Source organism: Empidonax traillii, unplaced genomic scaffold (assembly GCF_003031625.1).
Source record: "Empidonax traillii isolate 1590-97213 ecotype Southwest subspecies unplaced genomic scaffold, ASM303162v1 scaffold138:size3245559, whole genome shotgun sequence".
NCBI lineage: Eukaryota > Metazoa > Chordata > Aves > Passeriformes > Tyrannidae > Empidonax > Empidonax traillii.
Genome location: NW_020955331.1, coordinates 2411746 through 2430153, shown reverse-complemented (window position 1 = coordinate 2430153; position 18408 = coordinate 2411746). Strand labels below are relative to the sequence as shown.

At 42.3% G+C, this 18408-nt stretch overlaps 1 protein-coding gene across 1 annotated transcript in view; it reads left to right on the top strand.

The window, feature by feature from the left end:
• The window catches only part of LOC114057566 (probable cation-transporting ATPase 13A4), a 40590-nt gene extending 24298 nt beyond the window's left edge, over positions 1 to 16292 (top strand). The window contains exons 18-30 of the mRNA XM_027883991.1: positions 1671 to 1795; positions 2484 to 2671; positions 3724 to 3831; positions 4453 to 4532; positions 6949 to 6991; positions 7897 to 8006; positions 8799 to 8895; positions 9595 to 9667; positions 10920 to 11094; positions 11516 to 11724; positions 13178 to 13266; positions 15128 to 15208; positions 15669 to 16292. Coding sequence (XP_027739792.1) covers positions 1671 to 1795; positions 2484 to 2671; positions 3724 to 3831; positions 4453 to 4532; positions 6949 to 6991; positions 7897 to 8006; positions 8799 to 8895; positions 9595 to 9667; positions 10920 to 11094; positions 11516 to 11724; positions 13178 to 13266; positions 15128 to 15208; positions 15669 to 15890 — 1600 coding nt within the window. The 3' untranslated portion in view covers positions 15891 to 16292. The remainder of the gene's footprint in view (positions 1 to 1670; positions 1796 to 2483; positions 2672 to 3723; positions 3832 to 4452; positions 4533 to 6948; positions 6992 to 7896; positions 8007 to 8798; positions 8896 to 9594; positions 9668 to 10919; positions 11095 to 11515; positions 11725 to 13177; positions 13267 to 15127; positions 15209 to 15668) is intronic.
• Positions 16293 to 18408: the final 2116 nt, after the last annotated feature.

The following is an 18408-nucleotide window of genomic DNA, read 5'->3' as shown; positions in this document are numbered from 1 at the left end:
ATGGGTAAGGGCACTCTTATAGCACATACCAGGAATCCTTGAACATTTCTTAACTTTCTTAACTTTGGATTAACATATTAAGCATAACTCTAGTACATTCTGAAGATTAGTACATCCCTCCCTTGATCCATCATTTCTACCAATCTCCTTGCAGACTTACCCAGGCTTTCAGTTGAAGTGAAGTATTTTTTTTACCTCCCTCCCCCTTTTTTTTTTTCCAGTTATCCAGACTCCTTGATTAAGCAAAGACAGCAAATGACCCCCATTACTGTTCTCTAGCCCAGTCAAAGTCAGCAAATTATCATTTGCTATGCCTTGGTCCAATCCTTTAGCTTTAAAGCTTTAGGTCTCTTTAGATTCTGTAGAAGTCAACAAACTCCTCTACTATGCTCATGGTATTACTTTTTCACAAGCCTCACATGGATCCATATAGTTTTTCCCAAATCCCTCTAGCTTTTGGCTATGATATTCCAGAAACTCCACTTCTGAAATATCTGCAGTTACTGAGCATCTGCTGTCCTCTCTCTTTGCTAGCTGAAGTTCCTAATTCAGGACCTGCTCACTTGCAGGAGCTCACTTGCTTTTTCACAGGGCTTTTTGCTTTGCTAAAGGGGCCAGTGACACTGAGGCAGAGTGCAAGTGGTTATTTCAGTCTTGTGACAGGTGTCATAACAGACCCAACCAACCTAATGAGCAAATGTGTGTGATATGGCCCAGTTACAGCATGTGTGAGATATATATACTACCAGCAGAAAAGCAAAGGCTAGTGGTCAAACACAAGATCTGCAGTGAAAGCAGTAACTGTTCAGGCATCACCTAACTTAGCTGCTCAGACTGCCATGCAAGTGTTAGACATCACCTTCTCCTTACTACAGTGGCTAAAATAAGTGTCTGAAAGCTTTTCTTTTCAGACTCTTCAGAGTCAATCTATGTCCCTGGAAGACCTCTAGTTCATGACTCAGGGATGGGGTGTTTACCAAATTCTCTCCTTTACTGCATGTGTTCAACTGTAAAAAAAGCAGTACCAAAGATGTAAAGAAAATAGTAGGGAAAAACAGTATTGGACTTCCCACATACTGTTCGCTCAGGCTGTACTTTCAAGAGGAGAAGATACATTTGCTAAGATGTCTTTCTTTGTTGTACAGTCCTCAAATGAGAATGACTAGTGCACATAAACTTTCCAAATCAGATCACCACAGTTCAGGAATCCTCCAGGAAATTCAGAGTGCTTTTTCATGCTGTCTAAAGACAGTGCATGAATGGAAAACAGTCTAACTTATCCGTCAGGCTTTATGTTGGTATGTGGAGCAGGTAGGTTGAAATTGGCTCTTTTGATTTGGTAATTAATAGACATGAGCTGGAAGCTGGCTACGTACTGAACTTCTTTAGAACAAGGAACAAAGAGAAAAGAAGGATGAAAAATTAATTGAAGATTCTCCATACACAACCAGCACCACTTGCTGCCAGTGGGAAGCAAGCCCTGCTGGTGTTGAAATAGCACTATTAAAAAGTAGAAAACTTGGGACTTCTGACAACACAGAAACTATTTTAATGGTTTTGAGTTAGATAGGATGGTTGACAGTGATAACTGGCTATCATCAAATTCAATACAAAAACAGGCCAAAGGCAAGAAGAAGAACTAAATCTGTCTATCTCTCTTTCACTGTAAGGGAGGAGGTAGAATCTGATCTAACATTCCTGGGTCTGCTGATAATGGAGAATCGATTAAAGAAGGAGACAAAACCTGTCCTGGAAGAGCTCAGTGCTGCCTGCATCAGGAGCGTTATGGCCACAGGTATCTAAATCGGGTGGATTATTTATATGGCCACTGGCCAAGACAGGGAGTTCAACGGTGTTTAAGTGAACAGTCTGCTGTTGTCACCACCACTGGTAGGAAGGCACAGATATTTAGTCCAAGAAGAATCTATGTTTTAATAATGACATGAGCTGAACCATGTTGTCCCTGGCAATTTCACTAGGCTGTGTTAGACACCTAGTAAAGGCATGTGATGCAAGGTCCCTTCTTTATAAGGCCCCTCGAAATCCTGTTGTTATAAATGAGCAGAGATGGAGCATCACTGCCAGGACAAATCACTGAACCTTAAAAGCCACCTGAGGCCAATCAATGAGAATTAGTGATACCTGCAGCAATTTAGCAGTGAATCCCTTTTTGGTTTTGGTCTAAAACAAATAATCTAGGAGCATATTCCCCATCTGATTTTCTCCAAGCTGAAGAAGAGAATACTTCATCTTCAGATGAAATATTTATTTTTCCGGAGGAAAATACATCTAATGATTGAGACAGACCTTATCTGCAAAGTTTTGGTCTTTATCAGAAGCTTTCTTACTTATAGACACTGAAATCTTACTGATTCTTAAGGGTATAGTTGAAAACTCAGAATTCAGGAAAAGGCTAATGTTTCTTCCATAAACAATTCCTCACTGCAGAAATTTTTAGATAACACACCTCTTGATTTTTATAGGTGACAACATTCAGACAGCTATAACCGTTGCCAAAAATGCTGGGATGATCTCTCCAGCACACAGAGTGATTCTTGTGGAAGCAAACAAAGTACCTGGATCTGTTTCAGCATCTATAACCTGGAAACCCCTAGAAGAAAACCAAACTGAAGATTGCAGAAACCTGGTGAGCATAAAGCATAAGAAGCAGGTGTTTTGGAGTAGGGAAACAAAGCTGTAATACTTTAAATAAGACAGTGGAATTGTGCTAGAATAACAGAGACCTGTCATTCACCATCCTTTGCATGTCAAAATATGTGCTAGAAAAGTGTTTAAAAAGAAGGAATCTTTATAAAAAGGTACTCCCCTAGAGCTTAGTTCCTAGCATATTATCTCATGAACAAGTTTTTACTAACTGCCTATCTAGGTTTGAGAACAGCTTTGCAGAAATCCAGGAAAGATTTGTCCCTAGCCCTCATGCTTAGCTGATGCCTGTTTAAAGCGTGCTTCCTTTCCCTGCAAGATAAATTTGATGGTGTAGATGTGGACTTAAAACCAGTGGAGGAGCGCTGAACCAGCCCTGCTCGAGCAGGTAGAGAGTTAGCACTTTACTAAACCTGCAGAATTAAAACAGATTAAGTGTTGAGAAATTGCATGTACACAATGAAACATAGGCAAGCTACACTAATAAATTTCCTTCATCAAGCATCTCCTCAGAGAAGCTGGGCTGAAAAGCAGTTTCTTTCTCCCTGAAGAGTAAGTATGAAGGTGTTGACCTTTCTCTGCATAAGTATTAAGAGTTAGGCAGATGGTAGGGAATACCTGCAGGGGCTGTTGAGTGCTCCTTTCTAACAAAGATTATCCTGAGCTGCCTCTACACTGTATTTCACTGTAGAAAGATTGGGCTAGATGTGGTTCCCGTATACTATCTCTCTACCCCCTCTCACTCAGAGTGGAGCCCACCAGATTGGTACTGTTGCATGAATTTTAGCAAATGCAGCAATGCTGAGGGCCAGCTTTTAAAACTTAGGAAGCACCCAGTTAACACTGAAATTAATGGCACTATATGCCTCAATCCCTCTACGTATTCAAGCAAAGGCAATTGGCCTTGAACCCAAGACTCCCAGAGTCTTCAAAAGTACCCACCCCATTGTATACCCTTTACTTTGTCTGTAGTAGTCCCTGTGTAAATGTACAGGGCAGCTTTTGAAGGCCTAGACACAGCACTGATTCTCTCTTATTTTATAGGGGGATGACTTTCAGACTGAGCGAAGAATCAATCTGGCACTGGGACATGGCCAGTATCATTTTGCCATGAGTGGAAAATCTTACCAAATTGTAGCACAGCATTTCAGGCACTTACTTCCAAAGGTAAGATGTGGATTTTTTAACTGGTGTAGGCTTGCCTTTTAGGAGATTCTAATTGTCCTGGTATAATTAGCTGAGGGCATCTGTACCAGCACATCTTTTGGGAACAATTCTAACTCTGAAATACTAAACAGATGAATCTCTGACGTTAACATATGTTAAAAATCCCCAATTTTTTTTCTGCACATGAGAGGAGCAGAGCTGTCTCGTGGTGTGAGGATGTGGCTTAAAACATTTGTGCCCATATGCCTGGCTCTTGCACGGCACTGGTTCTACCCAGTTTTGGAGAACAAGAGAAAACATGGTATTACACATTAAGCATGGCTTGTCTGTGTCATGGAGAGGATGATCTCATGAATTCTCTTCTTGTAACTGCCTGCCTGGTAATATGTTTTCATCAGGTAACTTAAATGACATACTAGGCTTCTTGTCCTTATTGTGACTGTTATTTTTTCAAAATATTGATTAAGAGCCATTTTATCTTTGATTATCAGCATTTCCTACTTCACAGTCTAGAATGAGTTGTTTATAAAAATGATTTTTTTGTGATTTCTATTCCAGATCATCACTGAAACAACTTACTTCAAGTGCTTTAAAAATAATTTCCTTTTTTTCTCCTTACAGCTCCTGCTGAACGGAACAGTTTTTGCTAGAATGTCCCCTGGTCAGAAATCCAGCCTGGTAGAAGAGTTTCAAAAGTTGGAGTAAGTTCATAATGAGTTTGAAAGTGTTGGTTGATGTTGTGGTTTCGACTTCGGTCAGATTTTAAACACTTACTGAAAACCATTTTTCCCCCTCCTGCCTTCTCTGCTCTTCTCAGAGGAGAGAGGCAAAAAAACCCACAAACAATCAGAGAATTCCTAAGTAGAGATAAGAACTGGGACATTCACTTACTAATTCTCATAGGCAAACAGACTTAAAATAAATAGAACCTTAATTAATTGCTAACAAACTTAAACTAAAAGCTAAATTATTGCTAACAGAATAAGTACTAAAAAGTAAAAGAATAAAACTCTCTCAAAACACCTTCTTTCCACTCCCCCTTCCCTCCATGTTCTCCCTCCTTCACCTAGCAGTGTGGGGGACAGAGAAGGGGGAGTCAGTTGTTGTTTAAGTCCATCTTTCGGCAGCAGCTCTTGTTAATCTGCTGTCCTGTGGGTTACTCCTCCATGGGCTGTGAGGGGACAACTTGCTTCACCGTGGTCTTCACCATGGTTACAGGGGGTAATAGTTTTGAGCCCTTGCCCTATTTCTTGTGGGGTCCCTCCCCATGGGAGACAGTCTTTGATAGACCCCTCTGGCATGGGTCCATCCCTTGGGCCACAGTTCTCTCCTAGTCTGCTGTCCCTTGGGTCACGAATGAGCTGCATCAGCGTAGATCCCCCACAGGGCCACAAGTCCTACTTGAGACAACTTGCTCCAGCGTAGGTTTTTCTCTCCATGGGCCACAGGTCTCCAGCAAGACTCTGTTTCATCTTAGGCCTCCTACGGAGTCTCAGCTTCCTCGTGCATCCACCTGCTCCAGTGTAGGCTCCTCCATGAGCTGCAGGGGGAGTGGTGGTGTTTCGTCACCCCAATAATCTTCCACAGGCTGCAGAAGTCTTGGCTTTAAGTCTTTCCCCTGCTGGAGGGGGAGAGGGAGACCTTCTCAGCCTTCTCCTCCCCCTACTCCTGTAGACCTTGGAGTCTACATTGCTATCTCATGTTCTCCTTTGCTCTCTTCTCCAGCTGAAACTTCTTCTGCAACACAGGCTTCTCTTCCTGTGTTCTTAAATATGTTATCACAGAAGCGAATATTATTGGCTAGTAGTAGGAAGTCTACTCTGGAGCTAGCTATCATTGGCTTTTTCATAGAATAGCAAAAGCTTCTAGCAGCTTCTAATTGAAATTATCTCTATGGCCCCCTATTACCAAAAATTCAGGCACTTGAACCCATGGTAGTTGAATTTCCAGGCTTGAAAGAAGTCTAACATAGTGTTTCATGGAAATGTACAAAACTGAAACTCCCACAGATAAACAACTTCGCAATTAAAATCCAAAACCCTGTTAAAAAAGATGCTGAACTCCCTGCTGGTTTGGCAACCTATCGAAGATTTAACACTCCCATGATTCTCGCTTTTGTTGTTCACATTAGTCTTCATTGTTACTCCTCTCTGGGTCTGAAGGAGGGGCACTTGTGTCCCTAAGATTTTTTAGGAATATCTCCCAGCACTGTAGCTTCTCTGATACTTGCAGTCTTTTTACTGCACTACTGCTGGCTCAGTGTGATGGGTTAGAAAACGTGGCAGGGCAGTCTGGATTGGTATGCACTGTACTGCTCACAGTCACAGAGGTGTATATATATTCTTGAGTATCAGGCTTCTTGTTGCCTGTTTTTCAGCTGTTTCCCAAGTCTACTGAAGACCCTCACCCTCACCTCACCTAGACCCAGGCCTTGCTCTACAGCAAGAAGAGTTTTAGGCTGTTTCAGATGAAAAACCTGGTGTGCACAGTTGTGAGCACCTTGACTGCTGTCTGGCCTCCCTGGATCACCAACAGTGCCTTCCAGTGAGAACTTATCCTACACTGAAATCCAGACCTAGGGAGTAAAAAGCACTTTCAGGGCTCATTATTCCGCAAGGTTATTTCAGCCTCAGAGTGGGGATCTATCTCTAGATATCCTGTTAAACTCATGTTGTCCTTTTCCATCTACTCCAGCTGTCCCTGTCATTCCCTATCTCTCCCAGGCGATTCTGGCAGTACTGGACCTCAGAGTCTCCATTCATGAGGTACCTGTGCTTGCAGTCCTTCTTTTCTGAACAGGGCTGTCCCCATTAGCCCTGTCCTCTGGTGTGACTGACCTTAAAATCAAGAAGACCAAGTCCATTCTAGGGAACGTAAAGCTTCATGCTAATACGTTCTTTATTCCGTCACAGCAGAAACTTTACTGTAGTCATACCCGAGGTGCAAGCCCAAGGCCCATGCACAATTCAGAGTCCTGGGCTTATGTTTTGGTCTTTCGGCTTTCCAGAAAGGTTTTTAACAAAAATCTTGCCTGACTAACATAAATAACTTGTACGGACCAGGCTCTGATTCCTCACTTTCCTTGGAACTGAACTGTAGGTCACTTTACTTTTTTAGTTACTTTGTGGGCATGTGTGGAGATGGAGCCAATGACTGTGGGGTAAGTGAAAATTCTTTAAATTCATTTATTTTAAAAATGAGAAATGAATGCAATGCCAGTGGAATATTCCAAAGTGAGCACATGCTAGGGATGGGAGTGCACTGCTTCTTCACAGAGAAGCTGTGCTGTCACCAGTATTGATTTAGACCTGATCCTACAGTGCGGTCCTTACCATGCTGTCCTAGGCAGAGATTTTTGCAGTGTGTGATCTCAAGGACTGATTAATTTTCTTGGCAAAAAAACACCAGAAAATTCTCCAAATCCTCCACTGGGGTTTATGTCAATATCTTCAGTGTCTGGGGTTGGAGAAGACAAGTGAGGAGTTTTCATGGAGAACAGCTGTAGTCCTACAAGGCTTTTGTAAACAAACATTTTAGAAATGCAGGAAAGCTTTCGTTTTTGTATTTCCAAAAGGAAGGGTTTATGTTCAGGAGGAACCCATAACTCCCTTCTGGACATGTTTAGATCTCTCCATGACTTCATGCATCCTCATGCAGTGAGAGCAATGCCACATCAGCAGTGCAGCTCTTGCTTGTCCTAACACAAAGGCCCAAGGATTCTCCTGTGGGAAGCAAGCAGAGAACCTAGACTATCTGCATGAGGTGTGACAGCACGTAAGTGCTGGCAAAAGAGGCAAAGCCAAACCTGTCTTCTGCAGCTGGTAGTGGATGGCTCTGAGGTGTGTGGAAAATGAACTTGCCAATGCTCTCATCACCATTCTTTTCCTGGTCCCAATGCCTCACCGCATTCCGCTGGAGGAACCCCCTGGGTGGAGCACACATAGGGAGTAAAGAGGGACTGCTGTTCACAGCACACATCCTATAATAAGGGATCACTGCTTGGCTGACATATGAGTTGCTGTGTCTTCCTGGTTTGTAAGTGTTGAAGAAGAATATGACTTTCAGGCTTTGAAAGTGGCACATGCAGGGATATCACTGTCAGAGCAGGAGGCGTCCGTGGCTTCACCTTTCACATCCCGAATCCCCAGCATAGCCTGTGTGCCAGAGCTAATCAGGTAAGCACAGAATTTTGTTCCCTATTTCATAAAGAAGACAGTTCCCACTCCTCTCAAATATTAGTGTTGGGTGTTCACAGCAAGCCACAATATGCATATCTAGAGAAAAATAAATATCTTTGACCTTGAAATTGCCATTTGCTTAGTCCCCTTCTGAAATTCCTTTAAGGTACATTAATTACCTCAAAACTACAAGAGGAGGGCATTTAGAGTTGAGCTTACATCATAAACAGTATTTTAAATGCAAAAACATAGCAAAATAACCAATGCTCCATAAAGCTGAATCAAATGTCCACAAACCAACCCGTACACTACTGTTGGGCCCTCTCTGATACCCTATGCAAGGAAAACTTGGCATCTGTTATGCCAGGATCCTGGTTTTGCTTTCTGGGGCAGGGAGAGCGTGCTGCCCTTTTCAGATACTACATATTCACTGCAGGAGAGGACTCGTTAGCTTGAACTCACTAAGCAGCTGCTTGGCTTCCAATTTTTTTCCCCTCAAATGGAGTTGTTACCTGCACTGTTAATATCAGCAGAAAAAAATTGCTGGGTAAATTATATTCTACAGGACAAAGATGACTAGAATCAAGCCTGTTTCCTTGTAGTAAGATATCTGCAAGTGAAGATTTCACTTTCATTCAGGCCAGATTTTATTTATTTCACCTCCCAGCAAGATACTGGCAGACTTCACTGCTTGTGACACATACCTTGTTTTTCAGCAGCCTTTTGAGAGGACTAGCGACAGGAGCACCCCTCACCTAATTGCTGTCTTTTATTCATGTCTTCACACAGGGAAGGCCGTGCTGCTCTTGTCACTTCCTTCTGCATGTTCAAGTACATGGCATTGTACAGCACAATTCAGTACCTTGGTGTTCTCCTACTTTACTGGGTATGTACTGGGAACATGTTGGCTAGAACTGGGTGAGCTACTACTCCCCTGTAGGAGAAATAGGGCATAAAAGCCACTATAAAACTAGGGTATGGAGCTTTACCTTTACCTGAGTGGCAGACTTCTGTGGTGTGATCATATGGTCCTCCTGTACCCTCAGCTGAAAATCAGAAAGATTCTTTCCATTAACTTCAGCCAGTGGGCTCAAGATCCAAGCTGGGCAAAAAGAAGGCTGAGATACTGAGTGGTGTTTTGGAAAGGAAGAATCTGGTGTAAGCATATGCTGTTGCAATTTATTCAGCATTTAAACCATGAACTTACTTGACAGTAAGCCTTAAACCACTTTTGCATGGCTTCTTCCCAGATGGAAAGAAGGGCTTTGAATTCAGAAGTTACCCAGCAGTGAGAAAGCACGTCACTTCAAATAGTCTTCTCTTCTATTGCATGGAGTGAACTGGAAGCACAGTTATTTCAAAAAATGTGCAAAATGGGAGTATTCACTGCAGGCCCAATGGTGACAATTCTATTGGCAGGGTGGTGAAATGTGTAGTCCCCTTATCTGAAATGCAGAGTAGCATTTCAAAACAAACAGCAGAGCATTATCTCCAAGGATATAGTATGGCTTTCTGGAGATGATATAAACAAGTCCATGGCAAATATCTTATTTGTGATATTTTTACTTTGTGTTCCTCTTTTCAGCAACTAAACTCCTTTGGGAATTACCAATTTTTGTTTCAAGATCTGGCTATTACCACTGTCATTGGCATGACAAGTAAGACCCTTGGTCATCTTATGTATTAATGAGAGAATGATCTCAGATATTTTTCACTCCTTGGGAATGCATGATTCTGTGTATAGAAAGGATGAAAAGGTGACTAAACATCCTGCAGAGTAATCCTCTTGGTAGAGGATGTTTAGATTAGTAGAAGAGCGATCTTGTTTGAGAAAAGCTCTGAAGTAAGATGGGTAATTCTTAGTGGTGCATTTGCTGAGCATGTAGGTTGTTGCTAACTGGGATGTTATCTCTAGAAGGAGTAAAATGACACCTTATGCAGTAGAAAGTCTATTCAGGCTTTTTCCAGTTGACTTAGGAAGGCAGATTAAGGGGATACCAAAGGCTCCATGCCCAAATGAGAAAGTGTAAGGATTGACTGTTTGGAGACCATTTCACACTTGAAGCTGTATAGGCAAGAGCCACAAAAGGAAAGAGAGGTGAAAATGGAGAAGAAAGAAATTATAGATATCAGACATTATAGAGCAAGAAGTTGTAAGCCAAGAATGAGAGGAAACCAGTGTTGAGGCAGAAAGACAATGTTGTTGAGATGGAATAAATGCAAGGAGAGGTTTAGAAGCAGGAATGGCAGGGACAGGGCCATGAAGAGCGTACACTAAAACCACGTCCTGGTGTGTTCCATCCTTGCTTGAACACAGACGACAGGAAAAGACTTTGGTTAAATCAAGCCTAAAAACCACAAGCCTCTTGTCAACCACAATACTGGATACTAAAAGCTACGTTGCTGTAAGCAGCCCATCTGGAATATTGTATCAATATGTATCATCATATACAAAGTCTGGATAACTTTGTTAAATTTAAGAACATAGGGAAACCTGTTGTGTCAGTGAATGGAGTCTTCCTCCAGCTCAAATAAGCAGGCACTAGGCACTCAGTCCAGGAGGATGCACAAAACATGGTCAGCAGAAAATCCAACGCCACAGTTGACAAGTGATAGAAAGAGAATAGGAGAGCATGAGTATGTTTATATCCTTGGGACTGACAGTAGGAAAATAAAAGAAAAATCCAATATTTTATTTTCAAAATATGCCTCATGATAGTCAGATGCCATTAATTAGCCTCTTCTGTGTCAATAAGGTTTTGTAAGAAAACAACTCTGTATTTTGTACTTGATATATGGTCTTCGTATGTTTTATAATGGATATTATAGGCTGGCCATTGATAACAATATTGTACAGCAGCACTGCTTGTATTTTGGACACACTAGTAAATATTTCTGTGCATGTTTCAGTGAGTTTCACAGGTGCCTACCCAAAGCTGGTTCCCTACAGGCCTCCAAGCCAGCTTATCTCACCCCCATTGCTGCTCTCTGTTGTACTTAACATCCTCTTCAGCCTCAGCATGCAGATTTTCGGGTTTGTGGTGGTCCAGGAGCAGCCTTGGTATTCCAAGACTGATTTACACCGGTAGGTCACCTTCTTGGGATTCTTAGTAACACAGGGTTGACCTAGTGGATGATACTATTGATCAGCTTAACTGCAGGCCGATCAGCAGCTGCAGGCAGACCCTGTGCTCCCCACAGGGTGCAAACATTTTAACCACTGTTGTCTGCAGGTCCCTAAGCTCTCCAGCAATCTGCCACACAGCACAGTGCATATGGTGGGAATGCTTCTGCTGAGCACAAAGAGAAGGATTTGATTGCAAGAGAGGCCAGGGTATCTGAGTAGGTTTGAGCTACTGAGCAAGCTGAAACCAGAGGGTGAGACTGGGGGCATTGCCAATAACTTATATCACGGCTGTGAGGGAGGATTCCTCAGTTACAGTAGAAGTTGGGGGAAATAACCAGAACAATCATCATTCGCTGACCAGTGTGACACTCTTTTTCAGTGGCTGCCTCTCAATGAAGAATCACATGGAGAATTCTTCCTACAGCCTGGGGCTCCATGGGGTGAGAGATGGAGCCCATGAACAAACAGACAATGGCTACAGGAGCTATGAAAACACCACAGTGTGGCTGCTGAGTACCATCAACTGCCTCATTGTAGCATTAGTGTTTTCCAAGGGAAAGCCTTTCAGGCAAGCCATCTACACAAACTGTAAGTATGGGGAGAGAGGAAGGGATGTATAAGTCAACTCAGGAGGTCAATTCACTAGGGAAAAATTAAAACTTGATCAAAAAGATGCCAATCAAAAAATCAGGAGCCTCATACTAGATTTTTCAATGACTAAAAGCCACCTGTTCAGGTACTTTTTTAATGCCAGTGGTATCCAGTGACCAGCAGCTCTCTTCTGTAATGCGAAGATCCTGGGCCTGGCACTTGGATTTCTGAAAAAGACAAAAGGAGCAGCAGGAAAGTTTGCTGACAGAAGCATCATGTTACTTGAGGCAGCCTAAATGAGACATCTCAAGGAGAGATTAGGTGGTCTCACTTCAGTCTTCAGAATAATTCTGGAAGAGCTCTATACCTCTCTCCCCAGGGCATGCTGGTTGAGCAGTATTCGAGCGAATTACTATTCAGAGAATTCTTTTGGACCCATCTCAGAAGAAAACATTCAATGACATCTAAATGTTTGCAGAGTCCCATTTTCCATTCCAGAACCAGAGATGTTTAGCATTTGCTAACTCTAAGACCAGTAATTTCTGCAAAGAGGAAACATCACGGGATGCAAAAACTTGAAGGGGCTGTAGTGAGGTCTAATAGGGTTTTTTCTACATCTGAAAGACTGTCATGTGGAAGGAAGAGGAGGCAGTTCCAGAAGTTTCAGTGAAGCATGGAAGAGTTATTCTTTTTCTGTGTGGGACAAATCCTGGCAACAGTCTCTCAGGCAAAGCTCTCTTCAGTTGCTTTTTATTTTTTTACTTAAGATTAACTTTAATGCTGCAGGTTTCATAGCTTTGCTGTTTTGGTATAGTAACAGTGAGGAGGGGACATTCCTCCCAGATAGCAGAAAAGTGGGTCATCAGTCTCCCAGAACAAGGCAAAAAAAGAATAGTAGGTGGAGAGTGAAATTTGGTGCATACCAGCTGAAGAGAAAATTAATTTACTCATTATTGGAAGCTTTGCCTACAGGTCACAGATGGAGAGAGCAATAGATTGTCCATTACTTAGACTCTTTTGATCCTGATCAAGAACAAAGTCTCAATATCACTGAAATTGAGGACAGAATCCCTAACCATATTAACAAGATCAAGACAACATTCTAGACATTTTTCTGAATGACAGGAGATACTGAGCTCAAAGAGAGACTCGCTGGAAGGCTGCAAAGCTTCTCAGATGTGAGAGGTCACATCAAACATTCAAAATACCTATTTGGTGTTTTAAATCTGTGGCTACAAGGCTTGTCCCCCCCTCACGTGTAGATACATGACTGAGTAAAGCTGGTGTTTTACTCTGTTCATTTTTCTTTTGCTGAAAGTTCCTTTCTATCTCATGGATTCTTTTGATGACTGTGTCACACAGAAAATTATTACTATTTTCTATGATAAAGGCAAGAAGCTGAGATTGCTCACAAATGTGTGGCTTAATTTGTCTGTTCTTGTCCCTTCAGATGTATTCATACTGGTGCTCATAGGGCAGCTGGGCATTTGCCTCTTCTTGATGTTTGCTGATATTGATGATCTCTACTCTAAGATGGATGTGAGTATTGTTCTAAGGGAGGGAGAAAGTTTCTTCCTACTACCAGTCCCATCATAAGTGCAGAGAGATTGTTTTAACAAATGGCATAGAGTTTTCTGGGGATACATGGCTCCTCTAAAGACAAATCGAATTTAAAGAGATGGATTTTAGATGAAGGTGTTGTAGAACCTTCATGATGACTCTAAACTAAGATCTATGCACTGTGACAGCTGGACAGCTACACATGTACTTTGGATTGCTTCAGCACATTTTCTATGCAATAGAAAATGGCATCACTGAGCTTACAATGCTCGGTCTGTTGGTGGCTTGATAGTTGTGAAGCCAGGACAAGAATGGGGTTAGCTCTGCAAATTTAAAGTACTGCACAGTCTTGTGCAAGTCCATCCTAAGGAAAATGTGAGAGAAGGACAAGATCTACATCAGATATAGGACAGGGTTGTCAGTGGACGTGACAACTGGTATGTCAAGACTGGGAGATGTTAACCTCCTCCACTGTGACACTCTCACAGTCTTGCTGTAGGTGTGACAGGAACAAAACAACAAAAGTAACTCACAGCTATTTTTTCTGTACATTTCTAATCAGAAAGATGACATGTGGTGGCTTTGAATAATAAGTACAGAACAGGGTGCTGCGTTCAGTCCTGTATGTTTGTATGATAGTTAGCAAGTCAATTTAGAAATGGAAATAATGAAACACAGAAAAAGGAACATAATCAAAGGGTATGGGTCTCTATTTTAAATGCCAAACAGCCCAGCAAAAGCTGCCTCACCGTGTTACTGTTTCCAGAGCAGCGGCTCAGCGGGCAGACCCAGTTAGAGAATCTGCCACGACATGGCACTTTAAAGCAAGTCTTAGTCCTGTTGTGGATGGTGGTGGCATAGGACATAGTCAGCACTGCAGCTGTAAGGGGCTAAAATGCTTTTGGGGAGGACTACAAAACTCCCAGCCCAGGCAGTTGGGAGGGAATACACTGGAATAAGGTGAATTTGCTGAGAAAAGGGTGGAGTGGTAATAAAAAACTCTGCAATAGCCTGACCTGAAGAAACTGGTTATAAAAATTTTGGGTCAGAGCTTTATCTCCAAAAGAAATTGAACTACAACCAGAAAGCTTGTGCTTCCAGCTGTGGGAAGCTGGAACTGGGTTTGGAGCGAAAATACTCAGATTTTGAACTATTTCTTACATTAGAAAGAAAAGGCAGATTTTCTATTGCAGTTGTACAGTAGAGTTTTCTCTGTTTTCTCTACTCCATCATAGGTTTAAAAGCATCTTTATCAATAATTCCTCAAGACAAGTAACAATATTAGCTCATCAGGTAGTGTACAGTCTACAGCCAGCGTGGGATTCTGGCTTTTTATTACATGAAGCTGGTGAAGGCCTGGAGCACAAGTTGTGTGAGGAGTGGCTGAGGGAGCTGGGCTTGTTTAGTCTGGGGAAAAGGAGGCTCAGGGGAAACCTTAATTTTTTCTATAGCAATCTGACAGGAGGCTGTAGCAAGGTGGGTGTCACTTTTTTTTTTCTTTTTTTTTTCCCCAGGTAACAAATCGTAGAGGGGAAATGGCCTCAGGTTGTGCCAAGGGAGGTTTAGATTGTAGATTAAGAAAAAAATCTTGACTGAAAATGTTACAGACTGGAACAAACTGCTCAGGGAAGTAGTTGAGTCATTATCCCTGGAAGTATTTAAAAGAAGTATACTTGTGGCACTTAGGGATACGGTGCACTTTACAGTGCCAGGTTAATGATTGGACTAGATGATCTTAAGGGTCTTTTTCAACTTAAATAATTCCATGTTCTATTACACAAGTACCCACCAGTGTCTACTGTGGGCTCACATTCCTAAACAGCTCCTGCTTTTTTCACAGCTTGTTTGCACCCCCACCACATGGCGGATCTCCATGGTGGTAATGCTTGCAGTCACACTTGCTGTGTCCTTCCTTGTCGAGGTGAGTGTGCCTCCTTGAATGAACTGGTCAGCACCAATTGGAGAGATGAAAGGGTCAGGTCTCCCTCTTTCTGCCTCCTCCTCAGCCCAGTCTTGGGAATACCTAGTAAAACAGCAGTAATTGCTGCTACCTCACCCTTACTCCCCTTCCTCAAAGTGCCTCATCTGAATGATGAGATGAAAGGGAATGCAAGGCCAGGTCACCTCTGGTGAGCAGAGTCTATCGGGCCCTGCCCCAGGCTAGGAAAATATGGGCAATCTTTGGTATTTTCTACTCTGATCCTGAAAACTGCCAGTAGGAGCTGGTCACAGTTTTCTTTTGGAGAGCTCTGGTGGAGCTGGTGTGAGAAGTGGTCAGAGACCTAGGTCTCCACTGTTTGCCCTGTCTGTGTAGCATGGATGAAAAGGGAAAACTGCTGTCCAGATCCTCTAAAATCTTCCTCTTGCTTTTGCCTTTGCAGGAAGCTGTCATCGAGAACAGACCCCTGTGGCTGCTTCTGAAAAAGACCTTCCGGTACCACTCAAAGAGCCACTACAAGAGGCTGCAGCATGTGTTAGAGCAGGACTCAGACTGGCCACCTCTGAATGATACCCTCTTCTCAGATTCCGTGACAATAACAGTAGAGGGAAGTGTGGGAGGCCATAGCAATCCAACATTTGACAGCAGTGAGGACTCACTCTGAAGGAAACTGCAGTGGACACATGTCCAGGACTATTGCAAGTGGCTGTGAAAGGACTCTCTCAAGAGATTTAAAAAAGAGGCAAAACTGACTCATCTCTGCTTCACCGCTCTAGGCTAATAGGGCTAATCAGCTCTTGCTTACCTTTAAATTGACTGGAAGCAGAAAAGCTGGTCGTAGTAACATAAAGCCACAATGTTTCCTCTGTCCCCTTGCCCATGTACAAATTTCTGGCACCTGCAAATTGAATAGCTTGCTGAATATTGGCAAAATGTTCACGATTGAAGCACCCCACTGCTGCATCCCTCTCTTGAACTGCATTATGCAGTCCATACAGGTGGGAGCTGCTCCAGGTGAAAAGTAGCTAATTGAGATACCAGCACTCCTCTGGGGAGATCCCCTTTGAGGAAATAAGTAGAACATCCTCCTGATAGAGGCTGCTGAACATAGGAAGGTGCTGGGATTCCTCACAGGGTTTCAGATACTGTTACCTGATGTCTGTCTTTTGTTGGAGATTTTAACCCTTCTGTAAATGCTTGGCTTTCAGAGCTGGAAGGAGCTGCAAATGGGCAAAGTTTTCTAGAAGCATTCACTCCCAGCACCACTGTGTTCTCTTCGAGAACAAAGTAGAGCTCTCTTGCTAGCTCATTGCTACCAGGCAACCTGTTTTTCCTCTTGATTTAAGACTTGTGATACTTGCATTTCCTGGGTAAAAAATCTATTGACCTGCAAAGCAGAATGATTTAATTACTTAACAATGCTTTTTGTGGAGAGGTATTTGTTTGGGATATTAATTTAAAAAGCATACAATGAAATGTGATAATTGCAAACTGTGATCTCATTCTGAGGGTTTTCAAAAACATGCTGCCCTTGTGGTGTGAACTTCCTCTGCTAGGGAAGGTGCTGCAGATCTGGGCTGCTACCAGACATCAGCTCCTGCTTTACGAATGCCAAAATAAACTGACATTGAAGTGGTTATTACCCCCTAGGACCTAAGGCCTGAAATAAAAATAGAGAGCCAGCTAGGTCTCAGAATAATTTTATTAAATTCTGTGACATGCTTTTAAGTTGAACCATCTGAGGTTTCAGCTCTGCTTTTCAATCAAAGTTGCAGATGCAATTCATTCATCAGCTTTTATTCCTCACCTATGAATCTTTGATGGTGACTTTTACTCACTCTGCTGCGCTGTCTGCTACACATAATGCAACAACACTGCATATTTCTGCAAGTGTAACCTACTTTAAAAAAGGTACCACCTACCAGCACATATTCTCTAGCCCATCGATGTTACTCTGCCTTCCTGCTCACTACATTTTGCAGTCTTGGTCCCCAGCTGAGTAAAGCAACAAGATAATCAATCTAGAGGGCTTCAGACCAGGAATAACACTTCCTTCTTTGAAAAAGGTATGCAGGGGAGTTTTCCCCTCTGAACTGACTACAGCAGTTAGTTTTTCACAGCTGGATCTTGCCCATGCTTGTGCTGGGTAGGCCTGAGGAGCACTTTATTACTGGGAACTGTATTTTCCCACTGTTTGGTGCTAAAGAATTCTTGCAGTGCCACAGAAACCCAGAGAATTGGGCAAGTTGGGAATCACAGTAAAAATTCCTTTGGTCTTTTAGACTTAAAAAGTAACTCTGGAAAGCAAAGAGCAAATTAGAAGGGATTTTGAATTGTTTTGAGTCAACATGCGTGTACTAGAACAGAGTTTGAAAATGTCTAGCTTGAATCAAAAGTAAGAAACAATTTTTTCCTAGAAAGAGAAAAAACCTTAAATCCAAATAAAAAATATTTCAATATGAGTAAAATGTTTATGAGACTCAAAGCAATTTTTTCCCTGCTTATGAAAGTTTGATGTACACAAATGAGTAAATACCTGCCTGCCTGCCTTAGTTTAACTAATGGTAAATACCTGCCACAAAGATATTGACACAAACCAGAAATGTTTCATAATTATTCCCGAAAGTGTCTCCAAAGTCTTCATGAGTTACCATTTCACAGCAAAAGCCTCTGCAAAGTGAAGGCTATATGCTCTCCTTACTCGTTGCAGCATGAAAGAGCAGGCTGGTGGAATTACTCTGCCTTCCTCTCTTTTGGTTACAGTAACTTTTCCTTGGAGACAAAATTCAGTGTCCTGTTTATGGACTCCTGCACACAGCAAATATCGTGCTGCGTTATGACACATATTGTTGTCCAATAGGACATCTGCAGTAGCATTGCACACTGGACATGTAATTTATGTTTATGCCACCACTGACAGTATAGAAGCATGAACTCGTGGCAGACCTGTGGCAATTGTTGGGTTGACATTATAAAGACCTGCTTGCCTGCTGCTAAAGTATAGTCTTACCTGCAAGAGAACAAAATTCAGATGCTAAATGATGCTTAACTCCTGTCACTCCAACCACCCTAACCACCTCTGACATTTTAACTGAAGCTTTTTTTAAAAGAGATCAGTAAGTCAGGCTAGCACTTGTGGGACAGGTATGAAGTTTTTTGAAGGCTTCTCCTGCGTGCTTTGG